Genomic DNA, 24,287 nt, shown 5'->3' with positions numbered 1-24,287 from the left:
CATTTTCATGTCCTTTTCCCAGAGAGCATTGCCTGACCTACGGCTGCTTGCCACTTTTCACAAGAAGGTCCATTACCCTCTAAAGCTACTTTGTGAGTAGAATATCCTTTACACTGCCGCTGTGCGTTTTCACATTTGAAGATGGAACAACGCATGAAGAGTGGATTTCCATTACGAGCGTTCAAAAGAAAAGGAGTTCCGGGGAATTTGTGGCCAAAACTTTTGTTCTCCATTTTATCAAACATAGTATGTCACTCAACTTAAGGATGCACAACTTGATATATATTTTTTTTAATGGAAACTATAACAGTGGGACTATGAAATAAAGAATACACCGAGTGGCTTTATGGTTCAAGAGGTTTATGGCAGAGAGAAAGGGCTGCAAGCATAAAAGTATTTATTCCACCTTGAAGCCAAGAGCCATTTATCGACTTTGGTCCTTTAATAAATGTTTTTTTCTCCATTCTAAAGCTACCAAATGCTAAGCTACATAGATGTTTTTGGGGGTGTTAAAGTGCTTGATATTTGATTTAGAAAAACCTGATGTTTAGTTTTGTGAAAAACATGTACCGTATATTACTCTGCGTAACAGTTTCCCATAGCAAGTAGCTGTTAAGAATCCCTCCTTAAAAAATGTATATTACCCCAGTCGTTGAGTTGTCCTCTACTGTTAAATGAACATTCTTGGTTACAAAATTTTAGGACAGTATATATATATATATATATATATATATATATATATATATCTATATATATATATATATATATATATATATAGATATATATATATATATATATATATATATATATATATTTTATTTTTTTTACAATAATATCTTGTCATTAAAGTTCTTTCTACGGCTTCTTGATTGGCAAACTGTCCACCTAATGCGTAGGAACGCAAACCTATTCTAGATCGCTGGATTGGCACTATTCACATCGCTCTGTCCACAAGTGGACTCATAATCTCCATTTTCCATCTCAAAATAACTCCTGTGCACCACAGCAATTTCATCGGGAGCCAATTAGTCTCTTGTTTTAACCCACATCATAAACAATTTACCAAGAGTACCCTGAAACCATACTAAAACATGAGGGCATACAGTGCAAACCAAGTACAAATGTTGATCCTTGAATTGAATCCAGCAAGGGAAACTGAAATGGTGGAAATATTGTTGGTCTTACACATTTATGGAAAAAGTGAGAAAGAAATGGTTGAGCTAATTAGACAACTTAACAGGTGAGAAATCAAACTCCTTACAGGAAATTTATACATTTGGGAAATAATGCATTTTACAGTACGCCAGTGTTTGTATATCACACTCCACGTCACTCTGCATCTCTCGAGATCAAGACCTGACTAATAGCTTCACTAAGTAACCGCACAAAAGCTGAAACTCTTCTTGTTTTTCCAGGAATCCGCATGTTAGATGGGGATGTTACAGATGTTGTTGAAGCAAAGTCTCTAGGTATCCGACCCGACTACATTGATATTTATAGTGCAAGTTGGGGGCCAGATGATGATGGCAAGACTGTGGATGGACCTGGGCCTCTAGCCAGGAAAGCATTTGAAGATGGCATAAAGAAGGTGATGTGATTTTGGTACATGAAGCATTTAATCCTGTGCCCTCAAGCTGTGGTAATTCTTTGGTTCTGTTCAGTTGTAAATTGTAGACTTTAAGGGGCCTACAACACAGATTCTGACTTTTGATAAACTGACGAAACATCAGTAGAAGTCAGTGGGTTCCATTAGAAGTCAGTAGGGCATGGCTAATGCCACTTGTGTGACAGATCAAGGAAAGCACTGATGTTTCTATTATAAAGCAACATCCCAATCCTTATGTGAACAGTATCCAAGGACATTTAGCCCCTATCCATGGGAAATGCAATAAAGGTTTGATTGAGGTCCCTAACCACCAATTCACCATCCACTAATCACTAGACTGGCAGTCACAAGCACCTTGTTCCTGCTCACTGCATGATCATAGGGAGGAGTTGGTTGTATAGAACTGCATATAAATGGTACACCCTGTGCCCCATTGTCTATAGGGATGATGGAACAGGTGAGCGATGTACTCTGCTGTCTTTGTTCTATAGATGTTGACTGGAGCGTTAGTGTTCCTGCTCACTTCCCACGCTCTCCAAATTTTTTCATGCAGTGGTGAACAAGGGGCTCAGGACTGCTGTTCTAGTGAAAGGTATCACCTATCCCACAGAAGACATTTTAATTCCCTTTTTGAGTGGTTAAAAAAAAAAGTACTAAAAGTATCTTTTTAATGATCTTTCTGTTTTTGAGTACAGAGGCCTCTCTAAGGTGGGTCTAAAAATTATTATTTTTTTCCGAGATTTTTCTCGTTTTATTACACAAGAATATTTCACAGCGCTCTACAGAGATTGTCAACCCTGTCCCCAATTAAACATAAATGTTCCCTATCTATTTTGGGCAATACACAAGGGACAGCTCCAATAGAAGCCAATTCCTCCCACACTTCAGGATGTTTTTGAAGCGTGGGAGGAAATGCATGCAAAAACAGGGAGAATGTACAAACTGCATGCAGATGTTGTCCCCAGTGAAGTTCGCGCCCTGGACTTCAGTGACATTTCTAACCGCCAAGCTGGTGTAATAATTTTATTTTGAATATTATGTTGCTGACAGATCAATTTTACCTGACTTATGACATCAGATTGTGCAACTTTTTTTTCCCACTTGTCATTTTATTTCTGTTCTCTTAAGAAAAACACATTTGAAAATTATTTAAAAGTTAAGAAACCTAGCAGTGCTCAAAGACACTATACCAGTTACATCTTTGTGGCGCATGTGGCGTTTTCTTACATAAGGAGTTCTTGGCTCACTTCTAAGAACTGCGTCTTCAAGGAATAACCACAGTGACAATCGGACCAAAGTTGCAATGCTTGCTTCAGGTTTTTCAATGCTGTAGTGTTGCTCTGTGCCATGACACTATGGACATGTCATAACCTAGTCTTCAAAATGCAATACCTGGCTTATAGTGTACCGTCTATTGCGTGTACCAATTTTTTTTCTATAAATTGTTTTCTAGCTTTCTATAGGTGTTTTAGGGTTAATACTGCCTTTTGTGTTCCTTGTTTAGAGCTTACACCATCTAGTCAGCATTGAGCAGCAATTATATTCTGTTGGTGCACAGGGAAATACATGACTAATGGTTTTTCTAGTTATGGCATGACTTAATAAAACATTTTCCATTACATGAGCCCATATGGTAAGGGCGTGAACAGCTGACACGCGTGTCACATACTGTTGCGATTTGATAATGCATCAGGCCAGCCATTAGTTTAGGTTTTAGGTAAGCCATCAGGGTCCCAAGTTGTCAATCCTCAATGGAGAATGAATCTGCAGCTGTACTGGACTAGTATTTATCCCGATTGCTCAGGAGAACCCTGGCATTGAGCCACATCTAAACTCTTGCTCCATCCGACCATCCTTTATTCGCTCTTCCGGGACGTAGCTCAGACAGAATGGCGTTGACAGGATTGTGAAAGTCTTTTTTCTTTTTTTTTCTTCTTTTAAAGCATCAGCTAATATTAATGACAAAATCTTCACATATTCATACAGGGCAATGAGAAAAATGAATCTATCACATCTTGTTGAATATCTGTCCATTTAGTGGTTCCTTTAACTGAAATAATGATTTTGCTTATAGGGTCGTAAAGGATTGGGCTCCATCTTTGTCTGGGCCTCTGGGAATGGTGGTCGTGAAGGAGACTACTGCTCCTGTGATGGATATACCAACAGCATCTTTACAATCTCCATTAGCAGCACTACTGAAAATGGATACAAACCATGGTACTTGGAAGAGTGCGCATCTACTCTGGCTACAACCTACAGCAGCGGTACCTTTTATGAGAGGAAAATAGTAAGTAGTGTTGGACTATGGTCTAAAAATCTACTTGTAAGAACCCTAAGTAACCCCTACCTTTTACTGTATTGGTTTCATACTCTATTAAGGAGACTTATACTTGGGTTGTATGACAGCTCCTTTCCATTGAGACAGCAGAATGGCTCGAACTTTAGAAAATCCAACCAGCCCATGTGTTAGTGGGCAAGATTAGCCCACATGTGATAATACAATGTAAGACCATCTGCAATATCCCAAAGATAATTGTAAAGTGGGGTTATTGTGATTCACCTCTGATGGGCCACCTCAGACATCCATGTAACTTAGCAGGGTATATACAAGGGTTGTGTTTGGAAAACCAACCTTTTTTAAAAAAAAAATGTTTATACATGGTAGGATGTGCCATAAAGGTTCATAAATGAATTTGACTTGTAGAGGATTTATCCTGCACCATACTACTCTGCAGGCAGGCTCAGACTGGCCCGCAGGAGAACTGGTAACTGTGCTTGCCACAGTACACTTCATGCAATATATGCAGCTAAAAAGCAACATCCAGCATCAGCATACACACATTTTATTATTTTTTTTAAAGCATAGATTCAAATTACATAAAAGAGAAACTACAAACCACATATTATCCTCTATCCCCGACCAATAATATTTGCCTGTAGATAATGGGGCCCCCAGAATCAATGTTTCTGGTGGGCTCTTGTACACCAGTCTGACGCAGTATGTAGGCAGCTGTGGATATCGGGTTTAACCTTTTTAACCCCCGAGCCATTTTCCATTTTTGCGTTTTTGTTTTTTGCTCCCCTTCTTCCCAGAGCCAGAACTTTATTTTCTCCTTCGCCTCATTGGGGGACACAGGACTGTGGGTGTATACTACTGCCACCAGGAGGCTGACACTAAGTAAACATAAAAGAAGGTTTAGCTCCTCCTCCGTCGTATACACCCTGACACTGGCCGAAGGCAAACCCAGTTTATGCTTAGTGTCTGAAGGAGGCACAAGTCTGGTTTCCTTGCTCTCCATATTTTTCCTCTTCACATTGGAAATGAGATAGGGGTGACAGACCCTTTTAAACGGGTCCGATCTCCCCAAACCAACAACGGGCGAGCACGTGGAGTGTCACCTCCACGTATCCTCTCCCGCAAAGTGGGACCCCTTGCCGGACTCTGCCCTGACCACCCTAAGGTAACGAAACCTTAGGCTGTACAGGTGCATATGGACTGTTCGTGCGGCCTCCACTGCATCACCAATGCTCAGACAGCGTTGATGGAGGCGGACGGTCCCTCTCCTCATCCCCTGAAGGGAAGATGGAGTTGGTGTGCCTGCACCGTCCTTTCAAATAGCCCCCCTGACCTTAAGCTCCATCGCGTGGTGGGGGGCTGGGAGGGTTCCTGCAGCAGAACGCATCCCTGGATTTTTTTCTGCCGTTGGCAGCGCCACTCTGCGGGGATCCCGGCGCCTGATCGCCCCCTTCATCCTCGTGCAGGTCCCAGGTAAATTTTGCTCCCAGCGTCTGCCGAGTCAGGCCGCCCGTGGAAGTCCCGCCCCTTCCGGTCACGTCATCAGCCGGCGGATCCCGCCTCCCTCTCCCTGTGGGAACGCTGGGGGGAGAAAAATATAGGCCCGGCTTCCGCCGTGTTAGGCCGCGGGCAGAAGCCCTGCCCCTTACGGCCGCGTCATCGGCTGTAGGCCCCGCCTCCCGCAACCCTGCAGTGAACGTGGGGGAAATATTTAGGTCCGATCCCCATAGGCCGCGGGCTGAAAAAGCCGCCATTTCCGGCGGGATCACCCACCAAGGAAGCACTCCTTTTTAAAGGAACAGCGCGATTGCGTCGCCCTGTGAGGTTCCACAGGACAAACGGGGACACAGGACTGGGGTAAGTGCTACTCCCCACAGCCTGACAGCTGCCATATCTGTTTCCTGAAGCCTATCTAAAACGCTGTTTATAGTATCAGCAGGGTCACCATGTCTAGAAAGATCAAGTCTCACACGGTTTTATATACCGCATGTGTAGCCTGTTGGTCCGCTTTTCCACATGCCCAGAGTAATCGTCTCTGTGAGGTGAGGTGCTTTTTGCACCAAACTGGGTTCGCCTTCGGCCAGTGTCAGGGTGTATATGACGGAGGAGGAGCTAAACCTTTTTTTGTTTACTTAGTGTCAGCCTCCTGGCGGTAGTAGCATACACCCACAGTCCTGTGTCCCCCAATGAACGTCTCGGAGAAAAGGATTTTACGGTGAGTAACACAAAAATCCCTATTTTTGGTCAAAATGGCCATGTGAGGGCTTGTTTTTTGGGGAACGAGTTGTACTTTTGAATGACATTATTGGAAAGTGGAAAAAAAATTCCAAGTGCGGTGAAAATGCAAAAAAAGAAAGGTTTAATTCCACAGTTGTGTTTTGGGTTTTTGTGTTTTTACCATGTTAACTAAAGTCTCAAACTGACCTGCCATTATGATTTTCCAGGTAAATACGAGTTCATAGACAGCAAAAAAAATTTTTTCTTTTTGCATGCTTCAATAGTCTCCATGGGAGACTAGAAGCTGCAGTACTTTGATCGGCTCTTACATAGAGGCGAGGGTGGCGCTCCTAGTAATCCGGCAGTGACAACCATAGAGGTTTGCTGGAGACCTCTAGTTGTCATGCCAACCCATCGGTTACCAACGATAATGTGATGGGGTCACCGATGGGTGGGATTTCCGGCGTGTTTTACAGAAGCGGCTGTCAGAGATTAACAGTGGCATTTATCGGGTTAAGTTGCGGGTAGATCGCAATTCCACCCGTGGCTGTTAGAGGCACATGTCAGCTGTTCAAAACCGCTGGCATGTGCCAGTTAAGATGTGGGCTCAGCGCTGGAGCCCACATCAAAGGGAGGGATTCTGATATGGGTGTACTATTACGGTCAACGTCAGAAAGGGGTTTAAAGTCAAACAAACATGCAAAGGTCATTGATGCCCCACATATTACAAGACTGAACGTAGCAGCAGTGCTCATGACATTGCTGATGACAGCGCTGATGAGTCATCAGCATGCAGTCATCACTCACCAGAGCTGTCATCAGATCTGTCCTCAGTGATGACAGCTCTGATGAGTGATGACAGCACAGGTGACAGCTTTGATGAGTAATGACTGGAGCTCTGATGGCAGCTCTGATGAGTGATGACAGGAGCTCTGATGAGCACAACAGGTTAAAAAGTAGCCAGCTGACAGCGTGACACTGCTGCTGGTGTTGAAGATTCATTCAGGTTTTTTTCCTTTGATATAACGAAGTATTCAATATTGATGTTCAGCAGTTATGATGACAGCGCTGATGAGCGCATCAGGTTAATAAGGTCCCAGCACTGAGTGACAGTGCGTGCTGGTGTAGATTAATACATTACTAAACCAACATACTGACGGTTTCCAACACTGACTACTCTACACAAAGGTTTAGTCAGTAGAAACCATGGGCACCAGGCCAGCGGCAGCTGCAGACACCCGGGAGGTGTCACTCAGAATTAATGCTGCCCTAGTGCAGTTAATGGTGCTGCTTTTCCTTAGCATTAGGCAGCAGTGCTGCACCACTGACTGATGATCTATTCTGTATACTATTTTTTTCAAGTCTGTTTCAGCGTCATCAATCACCTTTCTTTCCATTGCAGTGCAGCCACTGCCAATCCACGAATTGATAGACCATAAGGGTACTTTCACACTGCGTCTAGGGTCACGTTCGGTGGCCCCATCTGGGCTTATGTTCGAACCCCCCGCAGAACTAGGTTTGGACTTATTTGCTGATGGGGCAATAGACTGCAATGATGACAGCAAATGTGTGCTCTGCCATGCATCCTCTTCGGGAGTGTACACCTATAGGAGGCATAGCATATACTCAGATGCAGTCTACTACGTCTGAGTGTCCGCCTCCTGTAGGTGACCGTACACTCCTAAAAGTGATGTAAGACAAAACACACGTTTGCATCATTGCAGTCTATTGCCCCATCGGCACATACGTCCAAATCCCGTTTTGCTGGTGGTTTGCAAGTAAGCCCCGACAGGGCCAACGAATGGACCCTAGACGCAATGTGAAAGCACCCTAAGGGTACATACAATTGCTCAGTCACTAGCGTTCTGGATGCAGCGTATTTTCACAGAATCCAAAACGCTGCAATCTCATGCCCACTGTGCTTCTTTTTTGCTTCTTTTTTTATGCTGCATGAACTGACCTGCGGTGCGTTTTTCCAAGACGTAGCATGTGAAATCATTTTTGTGGGAATGCCGAAGTCTTCTGTATGGATTCCTGACCTCATCGCTCATCAGTCACTGAGTCTTTCGTGAGCCGACCTGTTAGCAGGAGGGAGGGCACTGCAGTGTCTGCGGGTGGACGGGCACCGCACGTGGGGGGGAAGGGGGTGCAACAAGAGATCCTAATCTGCCAAGGGCGCCAAAATACCTTGTTCTGGCCCAACAGACATGGTGGATCTGTGGCTCTGTAGAATTTGCACAAAAGTCACCCTTTTACAGTGCAATACATATGTATTTTATTTTCAGAAGTCCTCATGGAAATATAAAATTGAAAATACATATTTTTTTTAATCTGCAGTATGCCTACTATGCTGTGGATTAATTGTAAAAACACATAGAATCCACGATACAATAATTTTTATTCATATAGCAAATCTTTTTCATCAACGCTGTACAATTCAATATGTACATATACAAACAATATCAGAAATTATAGGGTAACCAATCACACAAGAGGATTGTGGACCTTGCTGCAATTTACAATCTATGAGGAGATGGGGGGGAGGGGGGATGTGAAACATAAAAAAATGGGTTTTGTATTGTCCAGCCATTTTTTAAAATAAGGATATACCTGGAAAGCTGCATGAACTGGACACCAGTCAGTATCTGTATACCTTGTGTATATACAGATATAAAGTGATTCTGAGTGCATTTACAAGGTAGGAAACATATGAAAGGACTGGATTCTGAGTCAAAATGTGAGAATAGGTAGGCTAGTGAAGTGATGTGATAAGATGTATTTTTAGAGCACACTTAAAACTGTAGACACTGGAAATTAATCTAGTAGTCTCAGGTGGTATGGTCTAGAAAGTTCATGCAAGACAAAAAAAAATATGTTGGTGTATGGTTCAGATAATGGAGGATGGTGGCTCATAAGCAGAATTGAGATCAGAGAGCCAATGTAGAGGGGTGCAGCAGTGTGGAGAGCTTTGTGGATGAGTGATAAGCTTGAAGTGAATAGGAAACCAGTGCAATGACTGGTGCAGGGTGAGGGCATCGGTGTAGTGGCTGGATACACGTATGGGCCTGGCTTCTGAATTCAGGATAGATTAAAGAGGGGAGTGGAGGAAGACAAATTTAGTATTGAGTTGTAGTGGTCAAGACTGGAATGAATCAGAGCGACCGTAAAAGATTTTGCCATTTTAATGGTAAGAAGACAAATTTTGGAGATTGTTTTCATGGTGCAGGTGACATGACTGAGTGATTGCATATAAGTAAGGAAGAATAAACTGTCAAATATAATCTTAAAATAGTGGGCATGCTGCCTGTAAGTTACAGTAGCATCAGACGCAGAAATTGAACCATCAGGCTTAGATGGGTAAGTAGAGGGAGGGAATATGAACTGTACAGTTTTGGAAATATTCGGTTTCAGATCAAGAGGGTTTCAGATCAAGAGGACCTGTTAATTGAAATAGTGGATAGTCAGTCACTGGTGTTTTGTATAAATTTGTCTATTATTGAGTGTCATCAGTGTAGAAATGGTAGTGACTGACAAATCTGCTGATAGTTTGTCAAATTGTTTCTGTGTATGGAAAAAGAGGAACTAGGACTGAAACCTTACAGTAAGTAAAAAAAAGACCCCTCAGGATTTTGCCTCCGATTTGCTTTGAATTTGAAAGATCCTTTCGTGTTCTGCACCAGTCTCTTCTGGCTCAGAGTGGACATGAACCACTACTGCCGGTGATTCTGCTGCTTCCAATGACGTCATGTCAAAAGAGCAGCTTCCCTTTAGTTCTACTCTGTCAACAAGGTGTCCCTGATGAACAACTGACTCCCTGCTGCCTAACTGTGGGGAGCCAGCTGTCAGTAAACATGACGTTGACACTGACACACCGTCCACAGAGCACATAGGAAATGAAAGAGATGATCTGTTGACGTGCGGTCAAATGTTGCCGAAGCCTTAGCCAGAACACCTCATCATAGGCAGAACAGGTACGGTAGTTTGTTAGTAAGTTCTTGTCCCCGAAGCCAAAAAAAACCCTAACATCAGTTAACCCCCAAACCCAGGTCACTTAATCATGCCATTACAGGGCTACTATTTGTAATCTTTTCTTCAATGACAACACAAAGTTGTTTTGTTAGTGTCACCATTTCCAGTCCAATTTTGTGCACTTTGCTGCATTTGACCATTGACATAAAAACTAGTTTCCTTGTGAAGCTTGGTGCGCTAAAGCTTTTTCCGCTCTTTGAGTTTTGAGCAGCATGGCAATAACAAGTGATGACATTATGGAGAAGGAAATTCTTCACTTGTTTTATTTATTTTCACCACTTGGCTAATGACTTGAAAAGATCCTCAATCTATCTTTCGATATTCTTGCAGCTGGACTGACATCCAATTACCCATTTACAATTTGTAAAGTATGTTCACGGCGGTGCTGGATATTTCCATTTAAATATTAAAGGACAGACTCTCTGCCTCACTAATTGGGTGGAAGGATGCTGAGAGAGTGCGATAATTAATCTACCTGGTATTTCAGGTTCATGCCTTAATTCTATGTATTTATGACTTCAGATAAATGTCTCGCCTTTAAATGTGCTTCTTATATACCAAAGGAGGCGTTAAACGGCAGAAAGCACTCGGCCATTTAATGTTTTTGTTTTCTTACCGTTGCAGACGATTCACGAGTTTAATAGTTAGGAGACGAAAAAGTAGCAAATAGTTGAAGGATTTTACTGTCAAACTTGTGCTGTAATTGTGCAATTAATATGCAACATGATCCCGTATGTTTTATAAGGCACAACTTCGCCCTAAGAGAAAAAACCCAGCGTGAGTTCCAAAATAACCTGAGCCGCCTTATAAATCATTAATGAAACAAGAGCGCTGTTTTTGTAAACCCCTTTGAATGTGCTATGTGCATCTCTGAAGTCAAAATTTTATGGACTTGGGAGCATTATGCTTCGGGAAAATACATAGGTTTGCCACATTTATAAAATATGCATAGGCCGTGATTGCGCTGGATTGAGTATGAATCGCTACTCGAGCAGGTGCAGTCATTACTGTTTGTATTAATCACAGATGGGTAATGTGGGCTCTTGTGGACTAAATTATCAATGATGCTTGCAAAGCATTTTGGGAAACCCAGCAGGCTTATGCTTCCGATCTTTAATCTTGGTAAGATGCTTGGATAAGCACTGCAGGTTGAACCTATGGCTTTGAGAAAGCAGCCTTATAGCAATTGCTGCCCTCCATGGTACCAGTAGGCCATCACTGAATTGACAAATATTGATGGCACCCAAAAGATGTGCACTCTAGAAAAAAAAATGTAATATGGAACTATAGATTATACGAATGTTGTTTTGATACTTAGGTTATAAAGAAAATAAGAACACTGGTATGGGTCCTATATTAAAGATGCAAATGTAACTGTTCTTCTAGACAAGCATGGGCTAAACTAGACTACACATACCAATATAATATGTTAAAGTACTGCCCTTGTTCTCGTAATTTTCAAGTGAACAATTCTACATTAGCATTCTACCAGCACTATAAGGGCAGGAACTTCCTTTTCCTTAGGCTACGTTCACATTTGCGTTGTTGGGCGCAGCGTCGGCGACGCAACGCAACCAACAACGCAAATACACAACGCTGCGTTTTGCGATGCATGCGTTGTCATAAGACCCTATTGATCAAGACTTTTCGGCGCAGGGAAAACGCTACAAGTAGCGTCCTCTTCGCCCTGTCTTGTGGGTCTATATGACGCATGCGTCGTAAAACGCAGAATAACGCATACCGGCGCATGTCCATGCGCCCCCCATGTTAAAGATAGGAGCACATGACGCATGCGTCGGTATGCGTCGACAATGCTGCGCCCAGTAACGCAAATGTGAACGTAGCCTTATCGGTATGAACAGGAATGCAACAAACTGAAATCTTGCCTCTGTTAGGTTTTTCTGCAGCTTGACGGGCAAAAGTAGTAGCAAACAAATGGAGATCTGCTTCCTGTATTGTACCGTATCTGTCTCCTGCTGAGATGGATTACACTTAACAGGCAGTCGACAGAAAAGAAACATATAATGGCTAGCACTTTGAAGTAACTTTTTGGGAGGGAGAACATTTTTGCATATGATTTGCAGATTCGGTGTATCATATCAAACGATATCAAATTGTCAGAAAGTACACTATTCATTTAGGCAAACTTATCAGGTGAAACTACAAAGCGCATCCTCCAAGGGGGAATCTTCACCCTCTGTTCTAATTATTTGTGTTGCCCAGGAACAGAACTATAGGTGCTCTGAGGTAGGAGTCACCCCTAGGTCTAGGACTACAGAGGGGTCTGAAGGGCCTTCTTCCACAAAGGAGGACATGAGTTTTGTAAACTTGTTGTGCCGGAGAATTAAAGTAAATGCTTCATGTGTAGTATCTGTATGCAATCGTCCTATTGATTATTCTTACAAAGACTCGAGCCTGCTTCCATGTCTTCACTACTAATTGCAGTGATGATCGCAATGTGCAGACTTGCACTTGTATAAAGTTCAATAAAAGTAAGCAAGAGCTGCAGAAATGATCTCTACCACTTTGATGCAGGAGTAATCCTCCTCCAAATTGGTGGTCCCCAACCTTTCTTAACCAAGGAGCCACATTCAGCTCTGACAGATGGTTGGACACATCCAGAGCCCTGCGAGTAGTGACACCCAGAGCCCCCCATTTCCTGTATGACAGCCAAAGCTTCCCCTACAGAAATCACTGATGCCCTTTTCTGCCCTGTCTTATAAGTAGCATACTTATATTAGCCCCATTTGGTATTCCTGCATCAAGCACTTCCACCACACGTATCCAGCTTCAAGCACTCCCAGCATCATCCTATTTCCAGCTCACCATATTTATCTCTCCACCCCCATGGGTCAGTGTGTGCACACTCAGATCTGCTCTGTGCGTCATTATCATTACACAGAAAAGTCACTATCTGGAGACCTTCTCCTCTTGGCTGTTTGCTAGACCTGGTCCTAATACACCAAGTTGACAAAGGATCACGAGCAACACAATTTGGGCCCGCGAGCCACAGATCGGGGACCCCTGCTCTATGATACATATGCCAGCAAGCAACGGTCAGTTTCAAATTAATACATCTTTTCATTAATTAATTTTCTAGATGTTATCTAAGGTTACCTACAACTCTATAGCCGCATGGAGACAGACATGATTTATAGTAAAGGTGTTGCGCCTTCATAAGTGATTTTTTTTTTTTCCCCCCCAAAAGAAAAAATCATGGATGGACATATACAAGTCATGGTCTCAAAGGTCCTTGCAATGTTATTTCCATAGGGAAATAAAGGAGCTGCCAAAGGTCTTAGCAAAACTGTAAGGCTGTGTGCACACGTTGCGGATTTTTCACATATTTTTTCCCATTTTTTTCACTATAAAAACGCATACGTTATGCATCCCATCGTTTAGAATGCATTCCGCTATTTTTGTGCACATGATGCGGTTCTTTCCGCGAAAAAAAACGCATTGTGGAAAAACACGCGGAATGTTAAATAATTTTGCAGATTTTTTGCGTTTTTCCGACTATTTGATGCATTGGGGAAGCTCTGGAAAAAAACGTGCAAAAAACGCGTGTGGATTTCTTGCAGAAAATGTCCTGTTTTGCTCAGGAAATTTCTGCAAGAAATCCTGAACATGTGCACATAGCCTTAAAATTCTCCAGTTGCTAAAAAGCTAAAATTCAATTGTTACAGTGGATTCCACATACTTCATTGCAATGGATAAAACCTGCCCCATGTTGTATTATTGTTTTTTTACATTGTGAGGTTTGTTAAAGCCATGATGTTTCCATAGTGCTGTAGTATTTCAGTGTACAAATGTGCAATGTTAATCCAACCTTTTGGCCTATTCAGGGTGGTGCTTGGTAATTTCTAGAACTTTTTTTCATCAATGTAAATTAAGAACATAGTCATTGGAGTTGGCCACTTTCATTTAATAAGTGTGAATTTTGTGACATTGCTTAATATAGAAGTACTAGATGGTGGCCCGATTCTAACGCATCGGGTATTCTAGAATATGCATGTCCACATAGTATATTGCCCAGTCACGTAGTATATTGCCCAGCCACGTAGTATATTGCTCAGCCGCGTAGTATATTGCCCAGCCGCGTAGTATATTGCCCAGCCGCGTAGTATATTGCCCAGCCCGCGTAGTATATTGCCCAGCCCGCGTAGTATATTGCCCAGCCCGCGTAGTATATTGCCCAGCCCGCGTAGTATATTGCCCAGCCCGCGTAGTATATTGCCCAGCCCGCGTAGTATATTGCCCAGCCCGCGTAGTATATTGCCCAGCCCGCGTAGTATATTGCCCAGCCCGCGTAGTATATTGCCCAGCCCGCGTAGTATATTGCCCAGCCCGCGTAGTATATTGCCCAGCCCGCGTAGTATATTGCCCAGCCCGCGTAGTATATTGCCCAGCCCGCGTAGTATATTGCCCAGCCCGCGTAGTATATTGCCCAGCCCGCGTAGTATATAGCCCAGCCCGCGTAGTATATAGCAATGTGGGCATCATATCCCTGTTAAAAAGAATTAAAATAAAAAATAGTTATATACTCCCCTTCCGTTGGCCCTTGGATCCAGGAAGCGTTTACCGACGCTCCTCACGAGCTCCGGTCTCAAGAGTGCATTGCGGTCTCGCGAGAAGATGAAGTAGCGGTCTCGCGAGACCGCTACGTCATCCTCTCGCGAGATCGCAATGCATGGACCGGTTACCGGAGCGTCGCGAGGAGCGGGAAAGGCGCCGGAAGGTGAGTATATGATGATTTTATTTTTATTTTTTTTTAACATTAGATTTTTTTTTTACTATTGATGCTGCATAGGCAGCATCAATAGTAAAAACGTTGGTAACACAGGGTTAATAGAAGCGTTAATGGAGTGCGTTACACCGCGGCATAACGTGGTCCATTAGCGCTGCCATTAACCCTGTGTGAGCGCTGACTGTAGGGGAGTTTGGAGCGGGCACTCACTGCGGGGAGGAAGGAGTGGCCATGTTGCCGCCGGACTGTGCCCGTCGCTGATTTGTCGTGGCAAAACGCCCACAACCATTGCCACGACCAATCAGCGACTTGTATTTCCATGACACAGAGGCCGCGACCAATGAATATCCGTGACAGAAAGAAAGACAGACAGACAGATGGAAGTGACCCTTAGACAATTATATAGTAGATTATAGGTTCACCTCCTATACTTTGAAACATTAGTCAGCCTCACAAACTGCACAGATCTCCTTTTTGCAAAATGGCTGCTGATGGAGGAATATGTGAGCAGATCTGTCGATCCCCTTCTTTCACTTGAAAAACACCAAAAACACTTCCAAAGGAAGCAGTCTTTCAATTGGAGGAAACTGATGGACCGCTTTGGTCACATGCTCCTCCATCAGCCGCCATTTTGTAGACCAGAGAGCTGTGCAGTCTGTGAGAAAGGATGTACTAACAGGTGAAGGAGGAGAACCTGTAATAGTTGTATACTATGTGCCAGAAAATCATATCCCCAACACATTTACCAAAGATGTCTGAACAAAATGTTTGTTTTCCCCTAATTTCTGCTTATTATGTATGTAATGTGGTGTAAGTGTATTAAGATTGTTATCCGGTTATCCATTCTGGCCCACGTGACCTGAAATCTGTGTAGCTGACCCCTCACATGGGCTTGTTTGGTTCTCATACATTTACATTGAAAAAGAAGCATCTCACCAGAGTTCGTGCCGGCAAAGCTGAAGAGTGGTCAGGTGGGCCAGAAGGGGACCAGAGCAGTACTGGAAAGTGATGAGGAACATGCTTGGTGGGTATTTTATTACACTTGTGTTGCATTACACACATGATTAAGAAGGTTCAAGAATAAAAATTAAAAAATTGAGACATCGTCTATAAAATAGTGGTCAACCTCTTTAATTTGATTAGCATCTTGCTTATTCCTGCTTGATAATTATACAAATTTCTATTGGTAGGTCACAACAGATCTCAGACAGAAATGTACAGATGATCACACTGGGACTTCAGTCTCTGCTCCTATGGTGGCTGGTGTTATTGCTTTAGCATTGGAAGCAAAGTAAGTTGGTGGCATCTAGATACATGGTGTACGCATCCTGTGAATGGGTCTGCAAATTTTTTTGTAGGTATAGATGAATTTTTCTTACCACTTAGCCAGCCAAATCAGGTTTTTATTGTCCCCAATTATTGCCCAGTCACAAAGTTCTGCTTTTCTTTGAAAGTAGTTTGCCTGTCTCCCATTCGCAGTTGCGTTATAACATCTTTACCTTGGTTGGTTAGTTAATAAATTACAGATTGTGAGTCTAAAAAGAAGGCGACTAAATGGTGTTGACTCGAAGGCAGATATCTGTTGAAAAGTTGATTTGGGGAGTTGGTCGTCTTAGTTACTTAAATAAAAAAATTCTCTAAAATTAGAAGGCGACTAAATGGTGTTGACTCGAAGGCAGATATCTGTTGAAAAGTTGATTTGGGGAGTTGGTCGTCTTAGTTACTTAAATAAAAAAATTCTCTAAAATTAGAAGGCGACTAAATGGTGTTGACTCGAAGGCAGATATCTGTTGAAAAGTTGATTTGGGGAGTTGGTCGTCTTAGTTACTTAAATAAAAAAATTCTCTAAAATTAGAAGGCGACTAAATGGTGTTGACTCGAAGGCAGATATCTGTTGAAAAGTTGATTTGGGGAGTTGGTCGTCTTAGTTACTTAAATAAAAAAATTCTCTAAAATTCCCTATCTAAACTATCTAACTGCTATTGTATTTTTCCTCTATTTCCTGTGTGATTACGCTTCGTTTGTGAATTCCAATGCTTGCTGGGATACTTGAGGTCCCAGGGAGAGGTTGTGGTCTTTGTCGCAGACTCTGCTCCCTCCCTGAAATGAAGTATCAGTGATGCTTGTTTCAGAGGCTGGACTAGTCCCTGCGTTCTGTCATTGTGTCATGTGCACAATCATAGCTGCCGCTGTGTTGCGGGCTCATGTCAGTAGTAGTGAGCCGACAACAGAGCAGCATTTGTCCGTATACTCAGTGTTAAGAGACCAGCGCACCCCGCAAGTGATGTCACTGGTCTCTGAATGCTGGGTATCCTGACAACAGGCATTGACAGTGCACGCTGCTCTGTTGCCGACTCATACGGTAACCACTGATCTGAATCGGCAACAGAGCGTGCTGTGATTGTGCACATCATACAAAATCAGCGCGCAGTAGGGACTATCCCTACCCCCGAAACAAACATCACTGATGACGCTTCATTTCAGGGAGAGGGCAGAAATTGCAGCAGTGCCCCCGATGATGCCTCATTTGAGTATCCCAGGATGCAGTGGGATACTCAAAGCTTCATCAGCCAGGAAGTAGTAAAAAAAAATGCAATAGCAGTTTGTGTAGTTAGGGAACCGTAGGGAATTTTTTAGTGGAGGTTTTTTAGAAATTCATTTCGATTTCTGCACTAAATAGACAGGGACTTAAATTAAAATGTATTTGACCTTCAGACCACCCCTTTAATGTACAGGCGGATTTTCTGACCAGTTAAGAGTCTTAACAACAATGAATAAACTCTGAAATCTTATATTGAACCATCTAATCAGTATGTGCAAAGGTCATTGTGAAGGCAAGGTGGACGTGGAAACTCGCTGTGGCCTATTGTGATTAATGAATCCTGTATTATCTGCTGTGAATAGAGATGTAACCGGTCAGTGAAATCCTGTCTCATTTAAAAGAGAGAAAAGAAAGTGTGTAACATGAAAACCGGATTTAAACTATAGGTAATTTTCTGATGACACAATCCCATTAATGATGTTGGTAAAACATGATGACTTATTTCAAAAGTGATCATCTACAAGTAATGCTTTTTATTGGTCGGTTTTGGCATTAAACTTTAATAAATAGTTGACCACTAATTACAGCTATTGCTATAAGGTTTTAAAATGGGAATTCTAAAGCGGACGATGCCTTTATATTCTCCTATTAGGAAATTCTGTTTTCAGAGGAGGGAAATTTTATGTTCAGTCCTCTTTTAGCCATGGTGGAGAGGGTGTCTCACTCTGAGGGGCCTGACAAGTTAGTGTATTACACAGACCCCCTCATTCATCTCAATAGACAGTGTAATTCCTGTGGTGGCACTGCAGCAAAAATAAAACTTTAGTGCCAGGTTCTCACAGGTTACCATTGATTACAATGGTAATCAAGATGACGAGGAAAAAGCTAACATATTAAACACCTTCTTCTCCACGGTATTCACGGTGGAAAATGAAATGCTAGGTGAAATCCCAAGAAACAATGAAAACCCTATATTAAGGGTCACCAATCTAACCCAAGAAGAGGTGCGAAACCGGCTAAATAAGATTAAAATAGATAAATCTCCGGGTCCGGATGGCATACACCCACGAGTACTAAGAGAACTAAGTAATGTAATAGATAAACCATTATTTCTTATTTTTAGTGACTCTATAGCGACAGGGTCTGTTCCGCAGGACTGGCGCATAGCAAATGTGGTGCCAATATTCAAAAAGGGCTCTAAAAGTGAACCTGGAAATTATAGGCCAGTAAGTCTAACCTCTATTGTTGGTAAAATATTTGAAGGGTTTCTGAGGGATGTTATTCTGGATTATCTCAATGAGAATAACTGTTTAACTCCATATCAGCATGGGTTTATGAGAAATCGCTCCTGTCAAACCAATCTAATCAGTTTTTATAAAGAGGTAAGCTATAGGCTGGACCACGGTGAGTCATTGGACGTGGTATATCTCGATTTTTCCAAAGCGTTTGATACCGTGCCGCACAAGAGGTTGGTACACAAAATGAGAATGCTTGGTCTGGGGGAAAATGTGTGTAAATGGGTTAGTAACTGGCTTAGTGATAGAAAGCAGAGGGTGGTTATAAATGGTATAGTCTCTAACTGGGTCGCTGTGACCAGTGGGGTACCGCAGGGGTCAGTATTGGGACCTGTTCTCTTCAACATATTCATTAATGATCTGGTTGAAGGTTTACACAGTAAAATATCGATATTTGCAGATGATACAAAACTATGTAAAGCAGTTAATACAAGAGAAGATAGTATTCTGCTACAGATGGATCTGGATAAGTTGGAAACTTGGGCTGAAAGGTGGCAGATGAGGTTTAACAATGATAAATGTAAGGTTATACACATGGGAAGAGGGAATCAATATCACCATTACACACTGAACGGGAAACCACTGGGTAAATCTGACAGGGAGAAGGACTTGGGGATCCTAGTTAATGATAAACTTACCTGGAGCAGCCAGTGCCAGGCAGCAGCTGCCAAGGCAAACCGGATCATGGGGTGCATTAAAAGAGGTCTGGATACACATGATGAGAGCATTATACTGCCTCTGTACAAATCCCTAGTTAGACCGCACATGGAGTACTGTGTCCAGTTTTGGGCACCGGTGCTCAGGAAGGATATAATGGAACTAGAGAGAGTACAAAGGAGGGCAACAAAATTAATAAAGGGGATGGGAGAACTACAATACCCAGATAGATTAGCGAAATTAGGATTATTTAGTCTAGAAAAAAGACGACTGAGGGGCGATCTAATAACCATGTATAAGTATATAAGGGGACAATACAAATATCTCGCTGAGGATCTGTTTATACCAAGGAAGGTGACGGGCACAAGGGGGCATTCTTTGCGTCTGGAGGAGAGAAGGTTTTTCCACCAACATAGAAGAGGATTCTTTACTGTTAGGGCAGTGAGAATCTGGAATTGCTTGCCTGAGGAGGTGGTGATGGCGAACTCAGTCGAGGGGTTCAAGAGAGGCCTGGATGTCTTCCTGGAGCAGAACAATATTGTATCATACAATTATTAGGTTCTGTAGAAGGACGTAGATCTGGGTATTTATTATGATGGAATATAGGCTGAACTGGATGGACAAATGTCTTTTTTCGGCCTTACTAACTATGTTACTATGTTACAATGACTTCTGGCAGTGAGAAACCACGTGACTCGCTTTTCTTTGTGTCCCTTTGAGAAAACAGATATTGGCCAAACTGGGTAACTTTATATGTGCTTTGCACACTTTAAGAAAAGGGCGGAGTATGGGGCATGGTCTTGGCTTTGGCATATCCACGTTTGGACCTTGCTAGCAAAACATGGCTGCGTGTTGTCCTTCTTTCTATCTTTTGTTTGTAGTTCATTCCAAGAACCTCCAAATTCGCTAACTTTATTGTTCCCTTTTTTTCTGTAATGCAGCCCAACACTCAACTGGCGAGATGTCCAGCATATACTGGTGAAGACTTCCCGATCCGTCCATCTCAGAGCCCCAGACTGGAGAACAAATGGAGCTGGACGTAAAGGTCAGAAACAAAATACAGGAACTGCAGTCATCATATGCTATCCCTATTATTCCCTTGTCCATACAAAGACCCCCCTCGCTCTGGGCCTCTTGTTTCAGCATGATTTTCATTGAACTCATTTGTAAGATCCAATTGGTTAAAAATGTGATCCAGATTTTTACAAAATGAGCGTATTTTACATAAGTCAACTATTCATTCGTGTCCGTGTTACACAAGTTTCAGCTGATAAAACATCAGTTCTTCCAAAGTGCTCAATGTGTGGCCTCTGAGCAGGTCGGAGCGGGCGCAGTCGGCTTTAGTTACTAAAAACCAAGAACACTGCACATTCCTTGGCCTGCTGCAGGTGTCTGGGATATTGGATACCAGCTATGTTTATAGAGAGCAATCTCCCACAGCCATTGTAAGTGTGGCCATACAAGCCATATATTATATGTACAGAATATAATATTGAAGGTAGAGCACATGTCCCGTTCTGGAATTCATTCCAGCTTTGTACCCAAAAACCAAATCGGTCTCTCCCCTTATCTACTGATGTTAAGAACAGCACGGAGACCGGCTAAACCTCTTTTTAAATGTTTTATCCAACTTTCTATTTTTATGGTTTAATGTGTTTTGCAGTCAAAGAAAGGAAATTGTCAGACTTTTATTTTTTTCAGTCAGCCATCTCTATGGATTTGGATTGGTGGATGCCGATGCGATGGTGGTTGAGGCGAAGAAGTGGAGAACTGTGCCACCTCAACATGTGTGTGTAGGAGCATCGGACAGACGACCAAGGTGAAAGCCTAGAATTGTCAATATGGAGTTATAATAGTTTATTTCAAACATAAAGGAGGCGAAAGCTTGGACTTGATGATCCGAAAAATTTGATCTCAGTGGCTCAGGCTTTATAATTTAGTGCATCTTTAAAGAATTTTGTCAAACAATTCATAGCAACAATATTTTTTACTCATCATATACCATTTCACTTTCCACTGGAGCCATGTTTTTCTAGTGCGGCAGAAAACCACATTTTAAACACATAATGGCTAGTGATGAGCGAATATACTCGTTACTCGAGAGTTCCCGAGCATGCTCGGGTGTACTCCGAGTATTTTTAGTGCTTGGAGTTTTAGTTTTTATTGCCGCAGATGAATGATTTACATCTGTTAGCCAGCATAAGTACATGTGGGGATTCCCTAGCAACCATGCAACCCCCACATGTACTTATGCTGGCTAACAGATGTAAATCATTCCGCTGCGGTGCTAAAAACTAAATCTACGAGCACTAAAAAATACTCGGAGGACCCTCGAGCGTGCTCGAGAAATCTCGAGTAACTAGTATATTCGCTCATCACTAATAATGGCTCATTCACATGTCTGTGTTTGTCATATGTGTTAATTAGAGATTGTCCTCTACTCGAACAACTCCTTCTCAACTCTGTGCTTCCCGCTTGCAAAATAATAATTATATTCCCCATCTGTGCCGTTCCAACAATGTTGGCACTGGCTCTCCTGGGGATTGCATGACGCTTTCCTGTGGCCAATCCGCGCCAGCTTCACTCTCCCTGCCATCGGATGAATGACATACATTGTAAGGAAGCAGCAGCTCTGACTTCCTCCAGATGCATGTGGTTTTTCCATAGGCGATGAGTGTGAATCCAGCGCCGATGGCCACTGCGAACATGTGACCTAATGTCATGCTATCCCCGGGAGAACCAGTGCTGACATCGCTGGAATGGCACAGGAGGTGAATAGAAGTGTTATTATTTTATAAGGGGAAAACCTAGGTCATGAGAAGGCATTCTGCGAGTAGTGAACAACGCCTTTAAGGGGGGAGGTCAGAACATAGATACATTAATTTCAATTGGTACACGCTTATGTCTAGTTGTTATGCAGACTAATGCTTTGCAAAAAATAAAGGTGAAGACGTATCCTAATTTGATCCAAGTGATTGTGTCCATGGGAAAAAAAACTTGTAGCACTCTGTGGATCCGTGTGTGATCTGTGTCATCAAAGTGCTGTTGTTTTTCACTGAGTAGTTCATAGGAGAAACTTAAAAAAAAAAAAAAAATCACTACAAGAAAGTCAGACCACATATACAGTTAATTGTAAAAGCTGACATGCAAACCAAAAAGAAATCCAGTACATTGAAAAAAAAGTCTGAATTCAGAATAAACTTGAATGAAACAATTTGCAAAATAGTTTGCCAAATTTGGTGCGTTTTCCTTTCTAATTTAGATGTATATACAGTGGTTAATGTGTCGCTATGTGTTTTCCTTTAAGAATAGTTAATTTGGAGCTCACAATTGTGGCCCTGTCAGTTTTTCTTTATAAATATAGTCTTTCTTGCAGTCTTTTTTTTTTTTTTCTCAGGAGTTATTCGCCTTGTAGGGTACAATTGATATGACCTAGAATTGTAGAATGCATATCTCTCTAGAGTTAAGCAAAACTTTTTCCCAGGACGCTGGTCCAGCGGTCATATCTGTACTCCAGAGCACTGTAAACCTCCATCTACCGGTCTGCATCCTTGGTGCCCTGTCTGATTAGTGTTCATCTGTAATATCATGAGTTTGTCTCCCACTAATCAGAAGAGATCCCAAGGATGCCGATAGGTGATAGGAAATTCATAGTGCACTTGCCAGCGTGACTACTAGACCCATTGTAACAGACCATAGTATACCCCAAGTCTAGACTACACCTGGGGTTAAAGCGGCCTAGTCCTGATTATACCTCGGGTGTCTTATGACCTAAGCCATTTCATACCCCTTCATGCCAGATAATACACTTCTTAATATCAGAAGTGTTGAGTGATGTACACAAGAATTACTTCATTTTTCACCATCTCATTGTGGGTTAATGTTTGTCAGATAAGTTACGTGATAGGATAACGGACTTAAATATTAAAGTTCTAAACACACAGACTTTTAGTACATGAAACAGAAAATCTTCAATCAGTAAAAATATTAATTTCCGCAAAGATATAATGAGGTAAAGATTCCTACCGCACTTCTCAGTAGTTACAGATTAAATGCAACCGTGTGTCTGAGTATGATAGAAACCGATCTGCACACTTTTCAACCAGAGACGGTGAGAAAACCAGTGAAGAGATCATTAAGATCAAGTTACAATTGCATTCTAAGGTAAAAGCACTTATGTTAATGGACAACCGTGTAATCTCAGATGTAATGACTGTTGTTGTCCATTACCAGTCACGTTATATTGTAAGATCAATATTCATCATGTGATTAACAGCACAAATACCTTCCCACTACGTGCAAGTTTTAAATTATTAAAAAATGGCATCTAAAATCTTATTTACATAAGCTCATAAAATATAGAGGTACAGTATATTGTAGCCTGTGGGGGTGGGAGAATAGTTTGGCCTAGGCTATTTTACACCCCTGGGTACAGTTTGGCCTTGGACAGTTAATCCTCTGGGGTATACTCTGTCCAAACTATACTCGTGTTTAATCTGATTAATTTGGCCTGTTAAGGTACCGTCACGCTAAGCGACGCTGCAGCGATACCGACAACTATGTCAATCGCAGCAGCGTTGCTGTTTGGTCGCTGGAGAGCTGTCACACAGACCGCTCTCCAGCGACCAACGATCCTGAAGTCCCCGAGTAACCAGGGTAAACATCGGGTTACTAAGCTCAGGGCCGTGCTTAGTAACCCGCTGTTTACCCTGGTTACCGTTGTAAATGTAAAAAAACAAACACTACATACTTACATTCCCGGTGTCTGGTCACGTCCCTCGCCTTCAGCTTCCAGCACTGACTGAGCGCCGGCCGTAAAGTACAGCGGTCACGTCACCGCTGTGCTTTGCTTTACGGCTGGCCGGCGCTCACCAGTCAGTGCGGGAAGCTGACGGCGG

General features: G+C 42.4%; 1 protein-coding gene across 1 annotated transcript in view; it reads left to right on the top strand.

Moving 5' to 3' along the window:
* The window catches only part of PCSK6 (proprotein convertase subtilisin/kexin type 6), a 284,049-nt gene that overhangs the window by 202,865 nt on the left and 56,897 nt on the right, over positions 1–24,287 (top strand). The window contains exons 7-11 of the mRNA XM_069766332.1: positions 1,416–1,588; positions 3,681–3,893; positions 16,086–16,186; positions 20,331–20,434; positions 21,091–21,208. Coding sequence (XP_069622433.1) covers positions 1,416–1,588; positions 3,681–3,893; positions 16,086–16,186; positions 20,331–20,434; positions 21,091–21,208 — 709 coding nt within the window. The remainder of the gene's footprint in view (positions 1–1,415; positions 1,589–3,680; positions 3,894–16,085; positions 16,187–20,330; positions 20,435–21,090; positions 21,209–24,287) is intronic.

The sequence above is a fragment of the Ranitomeya imitator genome, chromosome 4 (assembly GCF_032444005.1).
Source record: "Ranitomeya imitator isolate aRanImi1 chromosome 4, aRanImi1.pri, whole genome shotgun sequence".
In the NCBI taxonomy this organism is placed as follows: Eukaryota; Metazoa; Chordata; class Amphibia; order Anura; family Dendrobatidae; genus Ranitomeya; species Ranitomeya imitator.
Note: the sequence above shows the minus strand (reverse complement) of the source record. Positions and strands in the feature narration are given on the sequence as shown.